At 40.7% G+C, this 21,124-nt stretch overlaps 1 protein-coding gene across 1 annotated transcript; it reads right to left on the reverse strand.

The window, feature by feature from the left end:
- Positions 1-819: 819 nt before the first annotated feature.
- Positions 820-19,863, reverse strand: LOC307132908 (zinc-binding protein A33). The gene is made up of 6 exons (XM_079827521.1): positions 19,361-19,863; positions 6,867-6,962; positions 6,561-6,791; positions 6,467-6,489; positions 5,711-5,829; positions 820-2,301 (listed from the first exon to the last, which is right to left on the reverse strand). The coding sequence occupies exons 1-6, from the start codon at positions 19,757-19,759 to the stop codon at positions 1,772-1,774; spliced, it is 1,398 nt and encodes a 465-aa protein (XP_079683647.1). The 5' UTR covers positions 19,760-19,863; the 3' UTR covers positions 820-1,771.
- Positions 19,864-21,124: the final 1,261 nt, after the last annotated feature.

Raw genomic sequence — 21,124 nt, forward strand, 5'->3', positions numbered from 1 at the left:
GTTCAAACATTTGTTATTTGTCATCTTTGACCATATTTATCTTTAAAATGTGATCCCATGAGGTTGTGTTGCTCTGACTCATCCTAAGTGCATCCAGTGGCTTCCTCTTGTCTGCATCTCAGGTTTGTGTTGGTTCAAGAGTTTTCACTGGGGTCAAGCAAAGCTTACAATTGGCCCCAGTCCTCCGCCAGGGTATCCTGGCTCTCCTACTCATTGAACACTAGGTTACAGGTGAGTTAAGATCTGGATAACATTCAAAACATGCACCCAATCAGGGCGATAAGATCTTACATGCCGGGATGTTATTCACCAAGGTTTTTTGAGGGGACACCAGTGAGTCATGATAGTCTAGTGGTGTACTTTTATATTATGCATACATAGGGCTGTTTTCAAATCCTGATATAATATAAATTCTTATAATAAACCAAGCAAAATTGCTTTTTTGATGGTCAGTGATCGTCCTGTAACATCAGAATTCGATTATGTTTCTTGGGGAAAGAATTATACCACAAATAAAAAATAACTATTTGATTAAATGCTAAAACTCTTCAGTTGTGTTGTGTAGACAAATTAATATTTTGTACAATTTTGGATGGATTCCCCCAACAAACAGCTTACAAAAATTCCATGTTCTGCTCAAATCATGCAGGCTAAATCAAATATTTTTCCTTCAAAACAGAGAAATTCAACAAAAGGTGACACTATTAATTTTGCATCTACAGTAATCATTGAACTTAACTATTCAACATTAAAATGTATTTATTTTTTGTGCATTCAATATCCATTTGACTCAAAAATCAATCATTGACACAATCATTGAGGAATTTGTTTGAATGTTTTTTAATAGCAGTAAAGATAAGTTTGCATATTAATGTGTAGAAATCAAAATTGTGAGACAAGGTCACAGGCACATTAAGGGCACGTTTACCTGACAACGATGTACTAAAAACTGAAACATTTTGCCTTTGCGTTTTTTGCGTACAGACGACAACGTTGTCAAATGATCCCCATTCACAATGATCTTTGAAAACGACTAAAAGCGCTGTATTGTTCATGCCAGGCCAGTAGTTGGCTATGTCACTTTTTGAAGAAACACTACGTGCCTATAGACTGAACACATAAAACGTGCATGATGTCTCAATCAGACGATAGTGGTATCGTTTTCAAAAACTTGCACTTTGAAACCTGTTTTTGCATTTTTAGACCCGAAAATGCAGTAGTTGGCGATGTCACTTTGTAAAGAAACATTACACCTATAGATTATACCTGTTAACACGTAATATGCATGCTGTCACCGTTTTCACAAATGTGCGTTTTTGTAGTTTACACAGAGATGATAACTGTATCGTGTTTGCACTTTGAAACCCCCAAAATGCTGTTGTTGTGTAAATGAATGTCCAAAACACATAAAAAGTTTTCTTTTTTTAGTTGAAAACGGTGTCGTGTAAACGGCCCCTTAGAACTCTTTGGGCTGCTTTGTACAATACCATTTCAGTTGAACCTGTTGAAGTATATATCTTTGGATATGTAGTGTGCATCTATTGAATATAAGTGTAGTGTACTATTAAGAGGTTATATTACCCTATCGACTGCTTTAGCTCAAACAGTAGAGCATGGCACTAGCAATGGCAAAAACAGGGGTTAATTTCCAGGAGATGGATGAACTGATCAAACGTAAACCGCTTTAAGCCTCTGACAAATTTGTATATGTAATGTATTTTTCACAGTTTATATTTTCAAAATCATCCTTTCCCTGTTTTAAATGATACTTTCATGTAGACACCAACGCAGGCTTGGATATAATTCGCAAAGGATGCTTGCTTTGCGTGTAGAAGTACGGCAGTAACTTTTCTGTGAAGACATGTTTGAAAGTGTATAGAATTTCCTGACATGATGGCTTTGAAAAAATCACCTCCCCTCTGTCCCAGTTCAGCTGAACCAAGACCCTCTGCAGTTTGTCCTCCACTTTTAGAGCTGTTGGGGGTGATGCCATAGCCCTGTATTGCCCATCACGGAGGCAGATGGTCCAGAAGCCATTCTCTGGTCTCGCAGGTACTTCCTGATCTCTCTTCACACGCTCGCTGGCCAAGCCCAGGATCCAGTCCTCATTGTCACCAACCTCAACTTCCCAGCTGTGGCTTGCTGAGTTAAGCGCAGGGCAGCCCAGCACCTCTGCACTGATATGGAAACGCTCAGGGTTATTTGGGAGCCCTTGGTTTGGGGTGCTATAGTGGAGACTGGTGAGGTTATCAGACAGTGTCAAGCAAGGGTGGGCTGTGTTTGGGTCCAGAATTATTGGGCCTGACGAAAGAAGACACAACGTTGAAAACAAGCAGTGTATCTGACTCGTATGTGTATATATATTAGGGATGCACCGATATGATTTTTTGGGGCTGATTCCGATACCGATTTAAACAAACAATTATTGGTTGATACCGATTTTTGTCACTTGCCCTCTTATTTGAAATTTTGTCATTTAAAATAGAGTGTTTTTAAAGTAAAAACCCCCAAAACATTACATTAACAACAGAAAATATGAAATAAACAGAGCTTTTTAAGTAGGTTTAATGTTAAATAACACTGCATATTCTTCACTGTATAAATTAAATGCATATTATTATTACATTGAGACGTAGCTCTTCTGTACAACATTAATCCTGTCACAATTACTTTGTTAAGCTGAACTTTTATTTTGACGGGTTGCCGTGTGCTTCAAGTTCCTGTGTGTGTTTTGATATGACGATAGATTTTGTCGAATAAAACGGTAAAATGCTCATGAAGTGACTGGAGATGCATTCGTGTCTCATATTGAGGTGGCCGCCAGTTTCAGTGTGTGTGTGTGTGTGTGTGTGTGTGTGTGTGTGTGTGTGTGTGTGTGTGTGTGTGTGTGTGTGTGTGTGTGTGTGTGTGTGTGTGTGTGTGTGTGTGTGTGTGTGTGTGTGTGTGTGTGTGTGTGTGTGTGTGTGTGTGTGTGTGTGTGTGTGTGTGTGTGTGTGTGTGTGTGTGTGTGTGTGAGAGAGAAAGAGGAAATGTTAGGCTAAATGAAGCCAGGCATCTCCATTCATTCACAGAGCCAGAGAAACATGCAGGATTCATATTTAAACAGTCTTTTTGCAGCTTAATATTCACAGACACTAGTATATATCGCGACTGATTTGAGTGACTAACCAACGTTTTATTTATTCATCAAAACATTCTGTGCCATTCCGCATTATGACTGGATTCTGTCTGCGTTGTCCGCATCGCGGAAATGAATCCTTATGAAAGTTTAGTCAAGAGAAGTGAGCGATTTATTTTTAGTTTTTTTGGTCTTTTGTTGTTTGATAAACATTAAAACACAGACAGCAGTGCAGCAGGAATATTACACATAATCTTGGATTATGCAGCAGACTTTACAGCTAAGTGCCTTCACGCAGTTCATTAATAACCCATCAGTCGATACATCGGTGCATCCTTAATATATACACTCACCTAAAGGATTATTAGGAACACCTGTTTTCTAATTAATGCAATTATCTAATCAACCAATCACATGGCAGTTGCTTCAATGCATTTAGGGGTGTGGTCCTGGTCAAGACAATCTCCTGAACTCCAAACTGAATGTCAGAATGGGAAAGAAAGTTGATTTAAGCAATTTTGAGCGTGGCATGGTTGTTGGTGCCAGACGGGCCGGACTGAGTATTTCACAATCTGCTCAGTTACTGGGATTTTCACGCACAACCATTTCTAGGGTTTACAAAGAATGGTGTGAAAAGGGAAAAACATCCAGTATGCGGCAGTCCTGTGGGCGAAAATGCCTTGTTGATGCCAGAGGAGAATGGGCCGACTGATTCAAGCTGATAGAAGAGCAACTTTGACTGAAATAACCACTCGTTACAACCGAGGTATGCAGCAAAGCATTTGTGAAGCCACAACACGCACAACCTTGAGGCGGATGGGCTACAACAGCAGAAGACCCCACCGGGTACCACTCATCTCCACTACAAATAGGAAAAAGAGGCTACAATTTGCACAAGCTCACCAAAATTGGACAGTTGAAGACTGGAAAAATGTTGCCTGGTCTGATGAGTCTCGATTTCTGTTGAGATATTCAGATGGTAGAGTCAGAATTTGGCGTAAACAGAATGAGAACATGGATCCATCATGCCTTGTTACCACTGTGCAGGCTGGTGGTGGTGGTGTAATGGTGTGGGGGATGTTTTATTGGCACACTTTAGGCTCCTTAGTGCCAATTGGGCATCGTTTAAATGCCACGGCCTACCTGAGCATTGTTTCTGACCATGTCCATCCCTTTATGACCACCATGTCCCCATCCTCTGATGGCTACTTCCAGCAGGATAATGCACGTCACAAAGCTCCAATCATTTCAAATTGGTTTCTTGAACATGAATGAGTTCACTGGACTAAAATGGCCCCCACAGTCACCAGATCTCAACCCAATAGAGCGTCTTTGGGATGAGGTGGAACAGGAGCTTCGTGCCCTGGATGTGCATCCCACAAATCTCCATCAACTGCAAGATGCTATCCTATCAATATGGGCCAACATTTCTAAAGAATGCTTTCAGCACCTTGTTGAATCAATGCCAGGTAGAATTAAGGCAGTTCTGAAGGTGAAAGGGGGTCAAACACAGTATTAGTATGGTGTTCGTAATAATCCTTTAGGTGAGTGTATATATATATATATATATTATATATATATATATATATAAAATTGCCATTGTGAAACTGGACTGGATTTTATGCGGCATAATAATTTACTAATACTTTCATTTGTCATTTACTGTTTTTTGTTTTTGTCATTATAAACTTTTCAATTGTGAACCGATGCGGGAACACACATAATCTTTGCATTTGGTTGCAATCTTTGCAGTCTAATGCAAACCGAGGTCCTGACTCTCTGTGGTAATTAAAAATCCCATGGCACTTCTCGTAATAGAGAAGGGGTGTAATCCCGGTGTCCTGGCCAAATTCCCTGCATTGGCCCTTACCAATCATGGCCTTCTAATAATCCCCATCCATTGGCTCTATCACCCTCTCTCCTCTCCACCTATAACTGGTGTGTGGTGAGCACACTGGAGCCGTTGTGCTGTGGCTGCCATCGCATCATCCAAGTGGAAACCGCAGGCGGTGTGTGAAACTGCATCAAATGTCTGTGTTTTGTTGGCAATCGGCGTGCAAGTACATGTAATGTCAACAACACGAACGTATAGAGAATCGCAATTTATCCAGGGATAATCCCATGATGTATTGTGTGTGTGTCATAGGTGTGTGTGTGCTCGTGACTCTTTAGCTCTGCCCACTGCTGGCCTCCACGAGTACGGCTGTTTTCAGAAAGAATCTGTACAGCGTATCTGTCTTTTATAAAAAATTATAAAACTAAAAACTCTTCTGAGATATGAAGGATGCATCACTACTCTATAGGTACCTAAGATTAACATGAAACTGGCAGAAACTGTGTGTTATGAACACTTTAAATAATTTTAATGTAGATTGATTTAATTATAGCTGCTAATATGACACTACAAAATCCCAATATGCAGTATGTGGTCTTATCAGCTTTAACCCAGATGATTAACCCAGCGTTAAATACTTACAACTTTGCAGCAATTAACCCAAGGCAGGATTTCAAAATGTGTGTCCTCTCAGATATAAAGGTTAAGCTTTAGGCTATTCTTATCTGTGTCCTTCTGTACTTTAAAGAGGTTCTTACTGTAAGGTGCAACTGCCTGCATGCTCTCCCAGACCTTGTACTTCAGATTCCCAAGATACTTCGCTTCATCCAACAATGATCCAGACATGCATTCTGGATCCTGCAATGTGCTCCATGTTCTGCAAAAAAATAAAAATAAAAATGCTTGACTCTTGCATTGTCAATACAAGATCTTTGACCAAAAATGTATGCACCTCTTGATAAAAATGTCATTTCCATCAAGAGGTGCATCAGTTCTGGTCCAGATCTTGTATTGACAATGCAAGAGTCCAGCACGCTGTAAAGTCTCCTCCAGCACATCCCAAAGACTTTCAATGAATTTAAGGTCTGGACTCAGAGGAGCCGATTCATGTGTGAAAATGATTCTTCATTCTTTCACAGTCTGAGCTTGATGAATCTTGACATTGTGACCTGGCTGTGATGTGTCTTTCATACACGGTTGATTAAGAAATGAAAACCTACACACTCCATCGATTAGGGTTAGAAGAACTGTTGCCAAACATATAGCACGCTAGAAACATAATATTCACTGTAATAATGACCCAATCATTGACTCTTAAGCATTTTGCTTATTTAAATCCAAACAGTGACTTTTTATATACAGGTCTTATAGGTCATAGACATAAAAAGATGACACAGAGAACATATTTTTGTACTGTATATGGTTCCCCTCGCGGCCATTTGTAGGTTGCGGCCTAAAAAAAAGGAGAAATCAAAGGGAAATTGTAACAAAAAGAAAACCATAGATATACTTACCCCTCTACAGTAGCTTTGAAGTTCTGTAAAAGATAAAGGCGAATGAATGAATGAAGGAGCGAAAGAATTAGACAAAAGATGTCAATATTCTTACCTGCAGCAATGTTAAATCTTCAGCGTTTATGGTTTGCTCCATTGTCCTGATCATGTCTGTAAGAGATGATATCCTCTGTGCGTTCTCGTCATCTCTGTTCTTCACGGCTGCGACCCGCCGCTCTTCCTCCTCCTTCAGTGCTGATAACCTGCGCTCTTCCTCCTCATACAGAAACTGATGAAGCTCGAGAAACTCCTCCTTCATCTGTCTCTCAACCCGCTGAGCCTGATTCTAAGACAAATAACTGCCATTGAAGAAATCTACTGACTGACTAAAGTCACTAATCTGATTAAATAGAATATTTACCCGAATGTGCTCCAGAGTAAAGACTGAAGATTGTCTTGCTTTGTTGAATACTTCCAGCTTATGCTGCAGTATCTTCATGGCAGCACACATTTTATCCTGCAAATGAATTATCTTTCTTAAAAGTCAAACCAAGGATATATTCCTCAATGTAATGTGTGTAAAACAGTGCTTCGGGAACAAGATTTTGCTTTGGGCATCAAAAGTTAATATGTTTATTTATTGTGCTGTCCTAACTATGCCTTATGAGTGCCTGCACGCTTTCACAGACAATGCTTAAAGTGAAAATGATCCCATCATTTACTCACCCTCAAGCCATCCTAGGTGTGTATGACTTTCTTCTTTCAGCCAACCACACAATCGGAGTTATATTAAAAAATATCCTTTCAAGCTTTATAATGGGAGCGAATGGTACCTTAGATTTTGAAGCACAAAAAGCGCATCATCCATCACAAAAGTAATCCATATGGCGCCAGGGGGTTAATACATGAAAAATATCCATTTTATAAACTATAATCACTGGTTTCCGGTAACAGACGTAGTGACCTCTGACCCAACACCATGACTTATTGAGGATAGAGCAAAACAAAACACCAGTCAAAAATTAGAAGTCTAAAATGAGAATTTATAAAGAGAAATGTTGGATGAGCTTGAGTTTGTTGCCCAGCCCCTATTTGTTTGAACCGCAAGAGTTTGAACATCCTACGTCATGCGTTGGGTCAGAGATCACTCTTCTGCCACGGACATTACCGAAAGCCAGTGATTACAGTATATAAAGTTATAAATATTGTTATTTTTCTTACAAAGGAGGCATTTATTAACCCCCTGGAGCCGTATTTTATGATGGATGGATGCGCTTTTTTGGGCTTCAAAATCGAAGGTATACCATTCACTCCCATTATACAGCTTGGAAGAGCCAGGAATATTTTTTATATAACCCGATTGTGGTTAGCTGAAAGAAGAAAGTTATATACACCTAGGATGGATGGAGAGTAAGGCAAGGCAAGTTTATTTGTATAGCACGTTTCATACACAATGGCAATTCAAAGTGCTTTACATAAGAAATAAGAATACCATGTGTAAGAATTAAAAATAAAAACAAGAATAATTAAAACAGTTGTAAAGAGAATTTAAAAGATAAAAATAAAATGGTGATATGCATAAGAAATAGAAATATCAGTTGTAAAGAGAACAAAAAAGAATTAAATGATGATATAGATAAAACAACAATGAACAAAGGAAACTAAAACAGTTAATAAAAGAATAAAAAGATTATGCATATGTAACAGATGTTATATCAATTTATTAATTTCACAAAATCTCTCTCTTTATCAATTTACACAATTATTTTGTACTCTTTTAATATTATTTTCTGTTATTTGAGCTGTTTTCTATGTTTCTATATGCATTTCTAAAGTGTTTGTTGTAATTGTTGAATATGGTACGTGTCCCCTTTAAGAAATGAGTTCCGGTTGCTTTCCTTCAGTTCGCGGTAAGCGCGGCTGGGGAAAGGTGAGTTTTGTTTGAGCTCTCTCTAAGAAGCTAAAAATGAGTTTTTTCGTGCCATTAAATAACTATTTTTGTGCTAGAAATGAAGTTTAATCTTATTGAAGGCTAATAGAACATATGTATTCGTTTTGAAAATGTGTTTTACCAAGATCTGTGGCTAAAATTATCTGTTTTGACTGACAGGCCAATGGTGAAACGGTGAAGGCCTCTTTTTCACGTGTCTTTTTTTATTCACCCAGGTATGTTTTACATCCATGTTTCTGTTAATATTGTTTTGAATTTAAGAAAAATGTTAAATATTGTTGATCTGGTCATATGCAATCTGAAAATTGTAATATGAAGTTCAGTTCGCGGTAAGCGCGGCTGGGGAAAGGCCAATGGTGAAACGGTGAAGGCCTCTTTTTCACGTGTCTTTTTTTATTCACCCAGAATAAAAATTGGTCTGAGGAATTTCTGTTGTCCGGTCTGCTTTAATTGCCAACACAACACAACGCAGAGCGACGATCCAGACCGGTCACAATGGTGCCGTGACTTTTCTCTGATGCAAGTCATCGTGGGTCCTCCTTGATCAACGCCAGTTTGATCGCCGGGGTTTGCTACATTGTGGAGCACCCAAATTCTGCCTGTATCTGCGCCAAAGAAAAGAGGTTGGACGTTAACCTGCACATGATTCAGAAAAAGGTTGAAAGTTCATATTAACAGGAAAAAAAAGAGACATTTGAATCTGATACTGTTTTTGTTTGATTATTTGGTACACGTGAACTGTTATTTTTTTCTCCTGGGGTCATTATCTGTTCTAATTTACTTTTGTTGATCTCTAAAAAACTCAATATCACAAAATGTCACAAAATAGTGAGAAGACAAGTTACTCCCCTTGTGATGGGTTTGAATTGGGCTTTGCCAGGGGGCGTATCTTTGGTGAACTTGAACAGACACCACTTAGAAGGACAGTTAATATTGGTTCCCCTGATTTCTGTTCTACCCGTAATCCTGCTACAGTAAATACTACTGAATCAGAAAAGTGTGAAGGTGCTGCTTCAGACAGCCGAGACTACAGTAATGCAGATTTGAGTAGTTTAATCACACAGCTTGCTCAACAAATAGGGCAGTCGATATCTGATCAGCTGAAAAAAGGCAGTGAAAAAAATGAGTGTCCTGATAATCCAAAGCAGAGCATAGAGACGAGCCAGGTTCTCATGGAGTCGCCTTCTCTTAATTTGACTGGTATGAAGTTAGTGATGAAGCCTGATGTTAAAGCACCTCCCTGTTTCAGAGGGGATGGATCCGACAAATTATCAGTACACGAATGGGAAGAACTCATGGCTGTTTATTTGAGGAAGAAAAGTGTTCCTTTAACTGAACAAGCGGACGAGATCATGTCGAACTTAATGGGGAGAGCTAAAGATGTGATCAAGATAGCATTACGCAGCAATCCATCACTGAACCCTAAAACAAACCCAAGGATTGTCACAGACGTACTCAAACAGCACTTTGGCGAATTGACATATTCATCCATGCCGCTTGCTGACTTTTATGGCACTTTACCTGTAGCAGGAGAGAATGCAATGGAATATTGGATTCGGCTTAATAAAGCTGTTGATGTCGCTGACGAGTGTTTGAGGAGACAGGGCAGAAGTATTGAAGAGCCTACGCGTGAGGTGACACGAATGTTTGTTAAACATTGCCCTGACCAATCTCTTTCTACTATTTTGAGGTTCAAGTCTGCTGACAGGTGGACGGCAGCTGAAATACAAGAACGTCTTGATGAATATCAAGCAGAGAAAAGAGCACAAATGAAGGCACAGTCCAACCGTCCTGCCTTTGCGAAAACTGTAGCTGCCAATGCCCAAATGCCGAATTTAGATGATGGAACATCTGGGAATGAGTCGAATGTGTCAGCAGGTCAAGGTGGGTTACCAGTTACACCATCATTTCAGACGAGTGACAGCTGCACTCAGTCTCTCATCGATTTGCTTGATCGTGTGCTGAAACAAAACATGCAAAGCCCTTCTGCACCTGTAAATTCATTTAGACGTGGGAATGTGAGCAGGAATTTTTGCAAAGTTTGCAGAGGCATGGACCATTCTACAGTTGCACATTGTAGAAGAGATGGTTTATGCTTGTTTTGTTTTGAACATGGACACAGGAAAAGAGAGTGCCCGAAGTGGAGTAGTCATGACAGCCTGGAGGTAAACTACTCGCAACGAGGAGCTGGTCCTTTAAACCATTAGACCCACATTTGGAGAGGGGATGTGTGGGTGAAGATCAAACCCTCATAAGTGATCTAGAACAGCAGTATGAGAATGCATGCCATACAGCATCTGATGGTAGCTGCGTAATATACGCACAAAATATGCAGAAAATCAAGGCTTTTGATGATCTATTCTATACTTCTGTGATTGTAAATGACCAGTTCCATATGAGAGGAATGCTTGATACTGGCTCCATGTCTTGTACCCTCAGTGAGACCGCTGAACAAAGGTTGTTGGCTGAAAACGTCGTCCTGGACAAAAAATCACTACCTGAGAATATCATTCTTGTCGGTGTTGGGGGTAGGACCGCACAGCCAAAATGTTTGTACGAAGTTGGCATGAAAGTGTATGGCATCAGCTGTCGAGTTCCAATTCTCGTTGTTCCTGGACAACATGATGATTTAATTCTTGGTACCAACTTGATCAAGCATATTGTGAATCGAATGAAGGACACAGATGAGTATTGGGACTTCATATCGCAGAGTGCTACACAGTTATCGCCGGATGGTGAACACTTTTTGGATGTGATGTCAAATCTCACACGCTGGCGACATGATGAGATCCCTAGCAAAATTGGAACAGTAAAGCTCCAGCATGCTGTCACTCTTGCTGCTAGACAAGAACATTTAGTGTGGGGAAGACTGCCCAGCAACACTCCATTGTCCCTTGGGAGCACCATTCTCATTGAACCAACTTCCTCCAAGACTATGCCAAGAAACATCATGGTAGCCCGCGTGATAACATCTATGTGGGGTGATAGGTGGGTACCTATGAAAATAACCAATTTGTCAGACCAACCTGTCACGCTAAGAAAGAATCGGAAATTGGCAGATGTTTCACCTTGTCTGGCTGTCGAAGATTTCCCAGTCTTGCAGGGCACTGGAAAGATAAAGGACATTAGTTCAGAGATGCAAGCTACTCCAAATTGTGCCTCAAATTTGAGACTGCAAGATGTTGGGTTGAGCGAAATTAACATTGATCTCTGCAAAGTCACTGATGCATCCAAAGAGAAACTTGTACAGTTATTGGTGAATTACAATGACGTGTTTTCTAAGCATCCTTTAGACTGTGGTGAGGCTAAGGAATTTGAACACCGTATCCGACTTACAGATGAGAGGCCCTTCCGGTTGCCATATCGGAGGATCCCTCCTGCTCATTACCAGAAGTTGCGTCAGGTGTTAACTGAAATGGAGGAGCAAGGGATAATTAGAAAATCAGCAAGCGAATATGCATCGCCACTGGTACTTGTGTGGAAAAAGGATGGAGGCCTCCGCATCTGTACAGACTTCAGGTGGCTTAATGCAAGAACACTCAAAGATGCTCACCCACTCCCTCATCAGTCCGACTGCCTTGCTGCTTTAGGAGGTAACAATTACTTCAGCACTCTGGACTTAACCTCCGGATTCTACAACTTGCCCATGCATGAACAAGACAAGAAATACACTGCTTTCATTACTCCCATGGGACTACATGAGTATAACCGCATGCCACAAGGACTGTGCAACAGCCCAGCTTCGTTCATGCGGATGATGCTTAGCATTTTTGGGGATATGAACTTCAGCAGTTTGCTCTGCTATTTAGATGATTTGCTTGTGTTCGCGCCCACTGAGCAAGAGGCTTTGAGCAGGCTTGAAATGGTTTTTCAGCGGCTAAGGTTACATCACCTCAAATTGAGTCCCAAAAAGTGTCATTTCTTGCGTGATTCAGTGAAATTCTTGGGTCATGTTATTTCTGGCCATGGTGTCTCTGTGGACTTCACGAAGGTGGATGTTATATCCAAAATGTCCAAGCTGCAACTTATGGAGGAAGATGGTTGCACTCCATCAGCGCGAAGAATCAAGTCATTTTTAGGAATGATTTTCTACTATCAACACTTTATTCCTAATTGTTCTTCGATTGCCAAGTCTCTCTTTGCTCTAACTGCGGGTCAGAAGAGAAGGGGTAAAGAGAAAATTAAGAAGCCTGTTGGCACATTCAGAAAGCTGAATCCAAGTGATTGGACAGAAGAATGTGATATTGCTTTCAATACACTCAAGGAAAAGTTGTTGAACTGTGCTGTGCTTGCGCATCCCGATTTCTCCAGACCTCTGATTCTTTCAACTGACGCATCTCTAGACGGGCTAGGTGCTGTACTGTCCCAAGTTCCAGCTGGGGAAGAAGTAGCTCGGCCAATTGCCTTCGCCAGCAAAACCCTGTCTGCGTCACAGAAAAAGTACCCTGCGCATAGGCTCGAGTTTTTGGCTTTGAAGTGGAGTGTGTGCGAAAAGTTCAGCCACTGGCTCAAGGGGCACAGCTTCACAGTTTGGACTGACAACAATCCACTTACGCACATTATGACTAAGCCAAAACTCGACGCCTGTGAACAAAGGTGGGTTTCGAAATTAGCCCCTTATTCTTTCGACATAAAACATATCGCAGGAGTCAAGAACATTGTGGCTGATACCTTAAGCAGAGATCCATTCGCTAGGTCAATTAGTCATAGGCTCATGAATGAGAGTTACAAAGGATTACTTACTGAAGCCGATGATGTAGGTGAAGAAGGAATACAGGATGTGTTTCGTCTAAAGGTTGAGTGCCATAAGATAAATGATCAGGTTGAATGTCAATCAAGTTGTCATCTGCAGTCATGTGATCCAGTAGCTGTTGAGACACTTTGCCAAGTCCAGGATGACTGGGAAACGGCGACAAGGACCCGAGCAGTTCAATTAGTGCAGTTAGTTCAGCAGGTTGCAGACACTAGCCAAGGTGAACAGCCTTTGCCTATGTTCTCTCATGATGAGTTGCAAAGAAGTCAAGAACTCGACCTCACCATTTCCAAGGTTCTCCCTTTTGTACTTCGTAAAAGACGTCCTTCAAGAAGAGAGAGAGAAAAGCTTGACTACAGAGCTTTGACCCTTGTCAAGCAATGGGAGCGGCTAAAAATGTGTGATGGGATTTTATACAGGGTAACTAAGGATCCAATGAGCAGACAGAGAAGACATCAGTATGTTCTGCCTCAGAGCATGGTGGAAAAAGCCCTACATTGTCTTCATGATCTTGCTGGACACCAAGGACAGGCTAGAACAGTTCACTTGGCGAGACAGCGCTTCTTCTGGCCCAAGATGGAGCGTGAGATCAGAGAATACGTGAAGTGTTGCAAGAGGTGTGTTCTAGCAAAAACACCTGAGCCAGCTGCTCGAGCTCCTCTGGAAAGCATTAAAACTTCTGCACCTATGGAGTTGGTTTGTCTTGACTTTTGGAGTGCAGAAGATAATAAACAGCGTTCAGTGGATGTGTTGGTCCTGACGGACCATTTCACTAAACTTGCACACGCCTTTCCTTGCATCAATCAGACGGCTAAGCAAGTTGCTCGGAAGTTATGGGACCATGTGTTCTGCGTGTATGGTTTCCCTGAGCGGATCCACACGGATCAAGGAACAAATTTCGAGAGTGAACTCATTGCTGAATTGCTAAAAATTTCTGGGGTCTCCAAATCTCACACGACTGCCTATCATCCGATGGGAAATGGCATCACGGAGCGGTTCAACCGAACCCTAGGAAGTATGCTTCGTTCCTTGCCCCTGAGATCCAAGGATAAGTGGCCACAACAAATTCAGACTCTGACCTTCGCGTACAACTCAACAGTACATGAGACGACGGGTTACGCACCTTTCCAACTGATGTTTGGACGTGTCCCACGATTACCTGTGGATGTAATGTTCAAGCAAGTATCGAAGGATCCAGTGATTGTTGATTACAGCAGCTATGTTACAACTTTAATGTCTCATCTTCACGAAGCAGCCGAAATTGCTCAAAAACATGCTGTACGAGAACAGAATAAACAGACAAAGATTTATAACCGCAAGATCAAGGGAGTACATTTGAACAATGGAGATAGAGTGCTCATTGCCAATAAAGGAGAAAGAGGGAAAAGAAAGTTGGCAGACAGATGGGAACCTACAGTGTACACCATTGTGGATAATGACCCTCAAACACACATATACAAAGTGAAGGATGGCAAAGGACACACCAAAGTGGTACATCGGAATATGCTCTTGGACATCAGTTTCTTACCAGTGACATGTCCTGAGGATGAAACATGTGGATCAATGGTTGCCGATTACTTGAGTGATTCTGAGTGTGAGAGCCGATCAACTAATTCCACTGATTCCTTGGAGGATGAGGATCCTGAAAACAAAACGCATTCATTAGTATTAAATGAGGATGTTTCACAGAGTTCAGAACCTCTTGATATACAAATGGAACTGGAGGAAAATGAAAGTGATGACACTTACTGTGTTACTTCTGGTGAAGACAGTCAAAACCAGATGTTCCCTGAGAAAACACTGAACACAGGACCTTCTGATTGTGACAATGTATCGGCAACAGTTGACTTTACCAATTCAGGTATTACTGACTCCGATTTACCTGTCTGTGATGATGTGTCAATGTCAGGTTCTGAGCAAGCGCAAGGCACAATTACAACGCGGGCTGGCAGAGTAGTAAAGAAAGTCAACCGTTTGATTGAGACCATGGCCCACAAACCATTTAAGATGGCAAACTTGTCAAACAAATTCCATAAAAAGTCACAGTCCCTTTTAAGCCTATTCTAATTTTCATGATTGAGTAGGAAGTTCATTTTTCTTTGAGATAAAAGAATAATGTGAATGAGGATTTGTTGCAAAGGTTAAGTGTGGTATGGTGTACTTGGCAACATACTTTACTAGGAGATTTTGAGGCCTGATCACCCTCAGATTTCTCTGTATCTGTTAAGACAGATAGCTTTCATTGCTGTAACTATTGTTTTTGTGATTGTGATTCTTTAGGAAATCCTCTTTATGCATTTGGAGAATTTTGGTGAAATTAGGGGAGGTGAATGTAACAGATGTTATATCAATTTATTAATTTCACAAAATCTCTCTCTTTATCAATTTACACAATTATTTTGTACTCTTTTAATATTATTTTCTGTTATTTGAGCTGTTTTCTATGTTTCTATATGCATTTCTAAAGTGTTTGTTGTAATTGTTGAATATGGTACGTGTCCCCTTTAAGAAATGAGTTCCGGTTGCTTTCCTTCAGTTCGCGGTAAGCGCGGCTGGGGAAAGGTGAGTTTTGTTTGAGCTCTCTCTAAGAAGCTAAAAATGAGTTTTTTCGTGCCATTAAATAACTATTTTTGTGCTAGAAATGAAGTTTAATCTTATTGAAGGCTAATAGAACATATGTATTCGTTTTGAAAATGTGTTTTACCAAGATCTGTGGCTAAAATTATCTGTTTTGACTGACAGGCCAATGGTGAAACGGTGAAGGCCTCTTTTTCACGTGTCTTTTTTTATTCACCCAGGTATGTTTTACATCCATGTTTCTGTTAATATTGTTTTGAATTTAAGAAAAATGTTAAATATTGTTGATCTGGTCATATGCAATCTGAAAATTGTAATATGAAGTTCAGTTCGCGGTAAGCGCGGCTGGGGAAAGGCCAATGGTGAAACGGTGAAGGCCTCTTTTTCACGTGTCTTTTTTTATTCACCCAGAATAAAAATTGGTCTGAGGAATTTCTGTTGTCCGGTCTGCTTTAATTGCCAACACAACACAACGCAGAGCGACGATCCAGACCGGTCACACATAGATAAGATAAGGTGCAATCAGTCGGACGTACAGTGGCACAGCTCCTTCAGTAAATGCACAGCTAAACAGATGTGTTTTGAGTCTGGATTTGAAAGTGGCTACTGTTGGAGCACATCTGATCTGTTCAGGAAGCTGGTTCCAGCTACGGCTGGCATAATAGCTAAAAGTAGACTCTCCTTGCTTTTAGTGAACCCTTGGTATTTCTAACTTGATCCCGATGATCTGAGTGATCTGTTGGGTTTGTACTTTATCAGCATATCTGCAATGTATTTAGGTCCTAGGTCATTGAGTGATTTATAAACAAGTAATAGTACTTTAAAATCGATCCTAAATGTAACTGGAAGTAAGTACATTATGGGATAATTGTGAATGAATCAACCCTTTAAGCCTAGTCCCAGACTAAATCCAGTGCCCCTATTATGGTTTTTCGAATTTTCCCTTTCATGCAGTGTGAAATATAGCTGCTTGTGAATGGAAATAAAGTTATTGTCTCCCAAAAGAAAGAATCAAGCTGTTAAAGAGTCGTTTTTAATTTTAATCCGCATTCGAATCTCTATGTCACTAGATCAGACATTTGCATAATGTTGTACGTTGACCCGCCCTCAAACACGTCATTTTACTGACGACTGCTTCTCAAGTCTAGGAGTTCAACGCGGGATTTGCAAAACGCTTGCTCTTGAGAGATGGGTCAGTACCCAGTTTATCTGGACCAGCTGCTCCTCAAAATCACAACCTGCAAGTATGAATAATTATTGATGTATATATTTTCTACCAGGTGTTCAAAATACGTTGTTTTATATTGTGTACGTTTCTGGTTAACTCACGTTATGACTGTCTTACTGAAAGACTTCTGCTCATCAGCTGTGGGCCACTACCTAAAACTGTGTCTATTAATGCAGATTGTCTGTTGTTCTTAATACTTTGAGTAAAGATAAAAGATGGAGCAAGATTTGTTTTATAAACGTTTATCACATCAGTCATTCACGTTAGTGCTGGGCTAACATATGCGCTGTTATTGATACAGTTCCCGCATGTGCAACGGAATAAATGAGAAATATACACATGGGTTTGTTGATGGACATACACTTGTGATGTAATGCTAATGCTGAGGAATTACAGTTGGAACATCTCATAACGTACCTTAAAATGAGTAGCATATCACTGAGAAAGTCGTTGTGATGAAGGTTCGGGTTGAATAACTAGTTCTTCCAATGTTTCATCATCACACTCACGCTCGGATTGATGTGGTAAAATCAACATCATCGTTACTGTCCTTATAGAGTGTACAATCACTGAGCTTTATGCTGCGTTCACATCAAACACGAATAGAGCGTCAGGAGCGAGTGATTTCAATGTTAAGTCAATGTAAAGGCGCGGTGACGCGAGTCTGAAAGTCCCGCGGCGTGATAGACGCGTTTCGCGCGGCGTGATAGACGCGATTCCGCCTCATTCGTGTGCAAATTGAGTGTCTTGCGCGATATGTGCGTTATGCGCAAGTGGTGTTTTTTGTGCATTCACGCGTTTGAAGCGAATTCACATCTGCAACCGAGTTAAAAAATCTGAACTTTGCCGTCAATTCGTGCCGCGTTAACCAATCAAGAGCCTGCTTGCTACGATCACGTGGTAAAGTGACGTGATGAGAAACCCTGCATAATTTAAAAATACTACTATTGTGTCACAAAATGTAGTTTTAAGACTTTTTCAGGTGGGAATGTAGTTTAAAGCTTAAATCTGTGGTTTATTTATAAAGAGAGCGCCTATTTTAAAAAAAATAATCTTGCGTTTTTGGAGTTGTGAGATCCAGGCGATCATTGGCGCTCAGTGCTCATTAACCCCGGTGAGAGCAGCCTTTCCTCGGCCAGTCCTTCTGCCGTCTGCCACTGGCTCTGATGTCCTGTAGTGGTTCATCTTGTGTGGATCTAACTTTGGTGTCATGAATCTATAATTTGCTGTCTGCCAAATCGTTTTGACTGAGGGCAAAGAGAAGTTTCATCACTTTACTTTTTTAGGAAATTTAAATAAACATGCAGTGAAGATAATGTAGGAGTTGCCTGGACCACATTTGTGTGGCTATTAATGTTTAATATATATTTTTAATGAAAATGAAAAGAGGCAGAGTGGTGTTTTATGACATATTTCTCCTGGAGCGCCTTGAACGCGTGTCTCTTTCGCTTCAAACGCTCAATTTATACGCGCGTCCAATTCACACGCAATGGACGCGCGAATGGATTCAAAATGTTCACGCGTCAAACTCTATTCGCATTTGGTGTGAACGCAGCATTAGGAAGCCTCAAAACGGAGCTAAAAATTCAGTTATGGTAATGGGCGTATAGCTTCCAAAAAGTGCTGAAAGCGGTAGACTAGCCACAACAGACTGAGCAATCTGGCCAATCAGAGCAGAGTAGCTCGCCGAAAGGAGGGATTTAGAAAGATATTATGAGAAAATGTACGTTTTTTGACACATGTAAACCTGTTGTAAGAGACCTCCAAAACAACGTCAGGAAACTTTAAAATACCACAATAGGGGCACTTTAACTGAAAGCAACTTGCACCGACATATTTTAAAATATGTCAGTGCCATTGTTTTCTCTCAAAATGCACACCAGGAACGTTTTTTTTTTCCGAAGGCACGTTTATAAAAGCTACTTAAATGTCCTAATTGAACTAAGGCCTAGTCCTGGCTTATTATAAACTCTGTCTATGAAACCGGGCCTATATGGTTTGTTGTATTTGCATTTAGCATATTTTCTTTTCCAGAAGAGACCTACAACCCACCAGATGAGAACAACCGGCCCATAAAAAGCTTTTTTAATACAAGCTTCTCTCTCCAGCACTATCCTAATCCAACGGTGCAAGTAAACTTTGAAAGATTTATGTGACATTTTGGATGGAGCTGATCAGATTTTCCCAGAATACAATGGGACGCATATGCCACAATGGGAGCTCGAACGAGGCGAATGCAGAAGGTGTTGTTTGAAAGCCTGCCATGATCTTTTTTGGCCAAACACTGAGATCATGTCAAAGCAAACTTGATAAACAGCATTCTTGTGCCCTGGTGCTGTAAATCTTGAGAACAGCAACACAATGTAGCACAGTTTGCCGAAACAATGTGGCTCTATCAAACTCTACCTTGCAGTCCAGAGCCGCCTCTTCCGTGGGAGAGCAGTCGTGACCTTTGTGCATTTTTGAGGCTTGGCACACCACGCAGATGGGCTCCTGATCGACCATACAGAAGAGTTTGAGCTTTTCCCCATGTCTCCAGCACAGGGTGTTCGATCCAGACGCACTTCCCTGGCCTCTCCCCAGCAGAAAAGCTTCACACAGGTTTTTGAGGGCCCGGTTTGAAAGAGGGCTTTTCTTGGAGGCCTTTCTCCTGCAGACGGGGCAGCTGCGAAAGACCGCGCTCTCCCAGAAGTGCTTCAGACAGCTCCTGCAGAAAGTGTGGCTACATGGCAAAAGCACCGGATCCTGGAAGATCTCACAGCACACGGGACAGGAGAGGTCCTCTTCGGGAAGGCTTGCAGACATTTCCTCCAGCAGGTACTGCTTTCTTCTGGTTTTAAGAGGACGGCTTGTTAGACATCTCAGCTGAAGCTTTACAGGTGTTCTGGTTTCATGGAGCACAGCGCTGATAATGTGTCTGTCTTGACATGCAACAGTAGAGAGGGAGGGGTCTGAGCACACACTGAACTAGTAAAACTAGAAGTGATTGTTGAGTGATGTAGAGAGTGGATGGTAGTTGATAGCCCCGTTCCTGTAGTCTAATTTAAGTAGTAGATGTGGTTTCAATATTCAAGTTTTGCTGTCCATACATCACATTAAATACATTATTAATAACTAATAAAGGTTCAAAAGGGGAGGGGTTTGCAGCGAAGCCATAGAACGGTACCCTAAAAGAGTGTAGTTTTCTACTGTAAAGAACATTTTAAAAATCCGAGCCTTTTTACATAATAATGTTGTTCATTACATCAACTTAAAGGGTTAGTTCACCCAAAAATGAAAATTCTGTCATTAATTACTTACCCTCATGTCGTTCGACACCCGTCAGACCTCCGTTCATCTTCAGAACACAAATGAAGATATTTTAGTTGAAATCTGATGGCTCTGAAAGGCCTCCATTGGCACAATGGCACAGTTCACTCTCAAGACCCTTAAAAGGCACTAAAGACGTCGTTACAAAGTCCATCTCACTACAGTGGTTCTACAATAACTTTATGGAGTGACGAGAATAGTTTTTGTGCGCAAAAAAAATCTAAATAACGACTTATATAGTGATTACGATTTCAAAACACGGCATCATGAAGCTTCGAAGCGTTATGAATCAGTGAGTCGAATCATGTGAGTCGAACTAACCCTTTTATATCGTCTGTAATTTAAACTCAAATTTCTATGTTAATAGTTTTTTAAAAAAAAAGTTAGGTTGTAGTAACTTATTGAAATTGTCTTGATAACTTCGGAAACTAGGCAGTGGATTTCTAGTCTCCATCATGCCTTGCATAGGACTGGATAAGGAGAATAAATGTTGAAATTAAGGTAATTTATTTGTTTTTAGTGAAGGGAAGACCTGTTAGTGTTTAAAAAAGCGGCAACCTCCCGCAGTTTCTCTTGAAGCCAATACGGAAGTGACTTAAACTGCAATTCATCGACTGGCCACTAGAGAATCTCATTGAGCCTCATGTTAAAATGCATAAACTTTACAGCAGAAAAAAACATGTTTACAGTCTGGTACAAATTGTGGTTTTGGTCTATACGGCAAATTTTACCCTTCATAACAACTATGAGGGGGTGAATTTTTTCATAACTCATTTGTTTACATTATATTAAGCCTTAAAGTTCTGCATAATTAAGGGCGTGGCCACTTTGAGTGACAGGTGGATTGCCGTTTGTCTGCTG

Source organism: Gobio gobio, assembly GCF_949357685.1.
Source record: "Gobio gobio genome assembly, chromosome: 1".
NCBI lineage: Eukaryota > Metazoa > Chordata > Actinopteri > Cypriniformes > Gobionidae > Gobio > Gobio gobio.

Excerpts from the sequence above, each read along its gene's own strand:
- LOC307132908 (XM_079827521.1), bottom strand. The coding sequence starts at position 19,759 with ATGTCTGCAAGCCTTCCCGAAGAGGACCTCTCCTGTCCCGTGTGCTGT. Across the intron at positions 6,963-19,360 it reads AGGCGGCTCTGGACTGCAAG|GATAAAATGTGTGCTGCCAT; the intron begins GTAGAGTTTGAT and ends ATTCATTTGCAG. Across the intron at positions 2,302-5,710 it reads GCAGGCAGTTGCACCTTACA|GCCCAATAATTCTGGACCCA; the intron begins GTAAGAACCTCT and ends TTCTTTCGTCAG.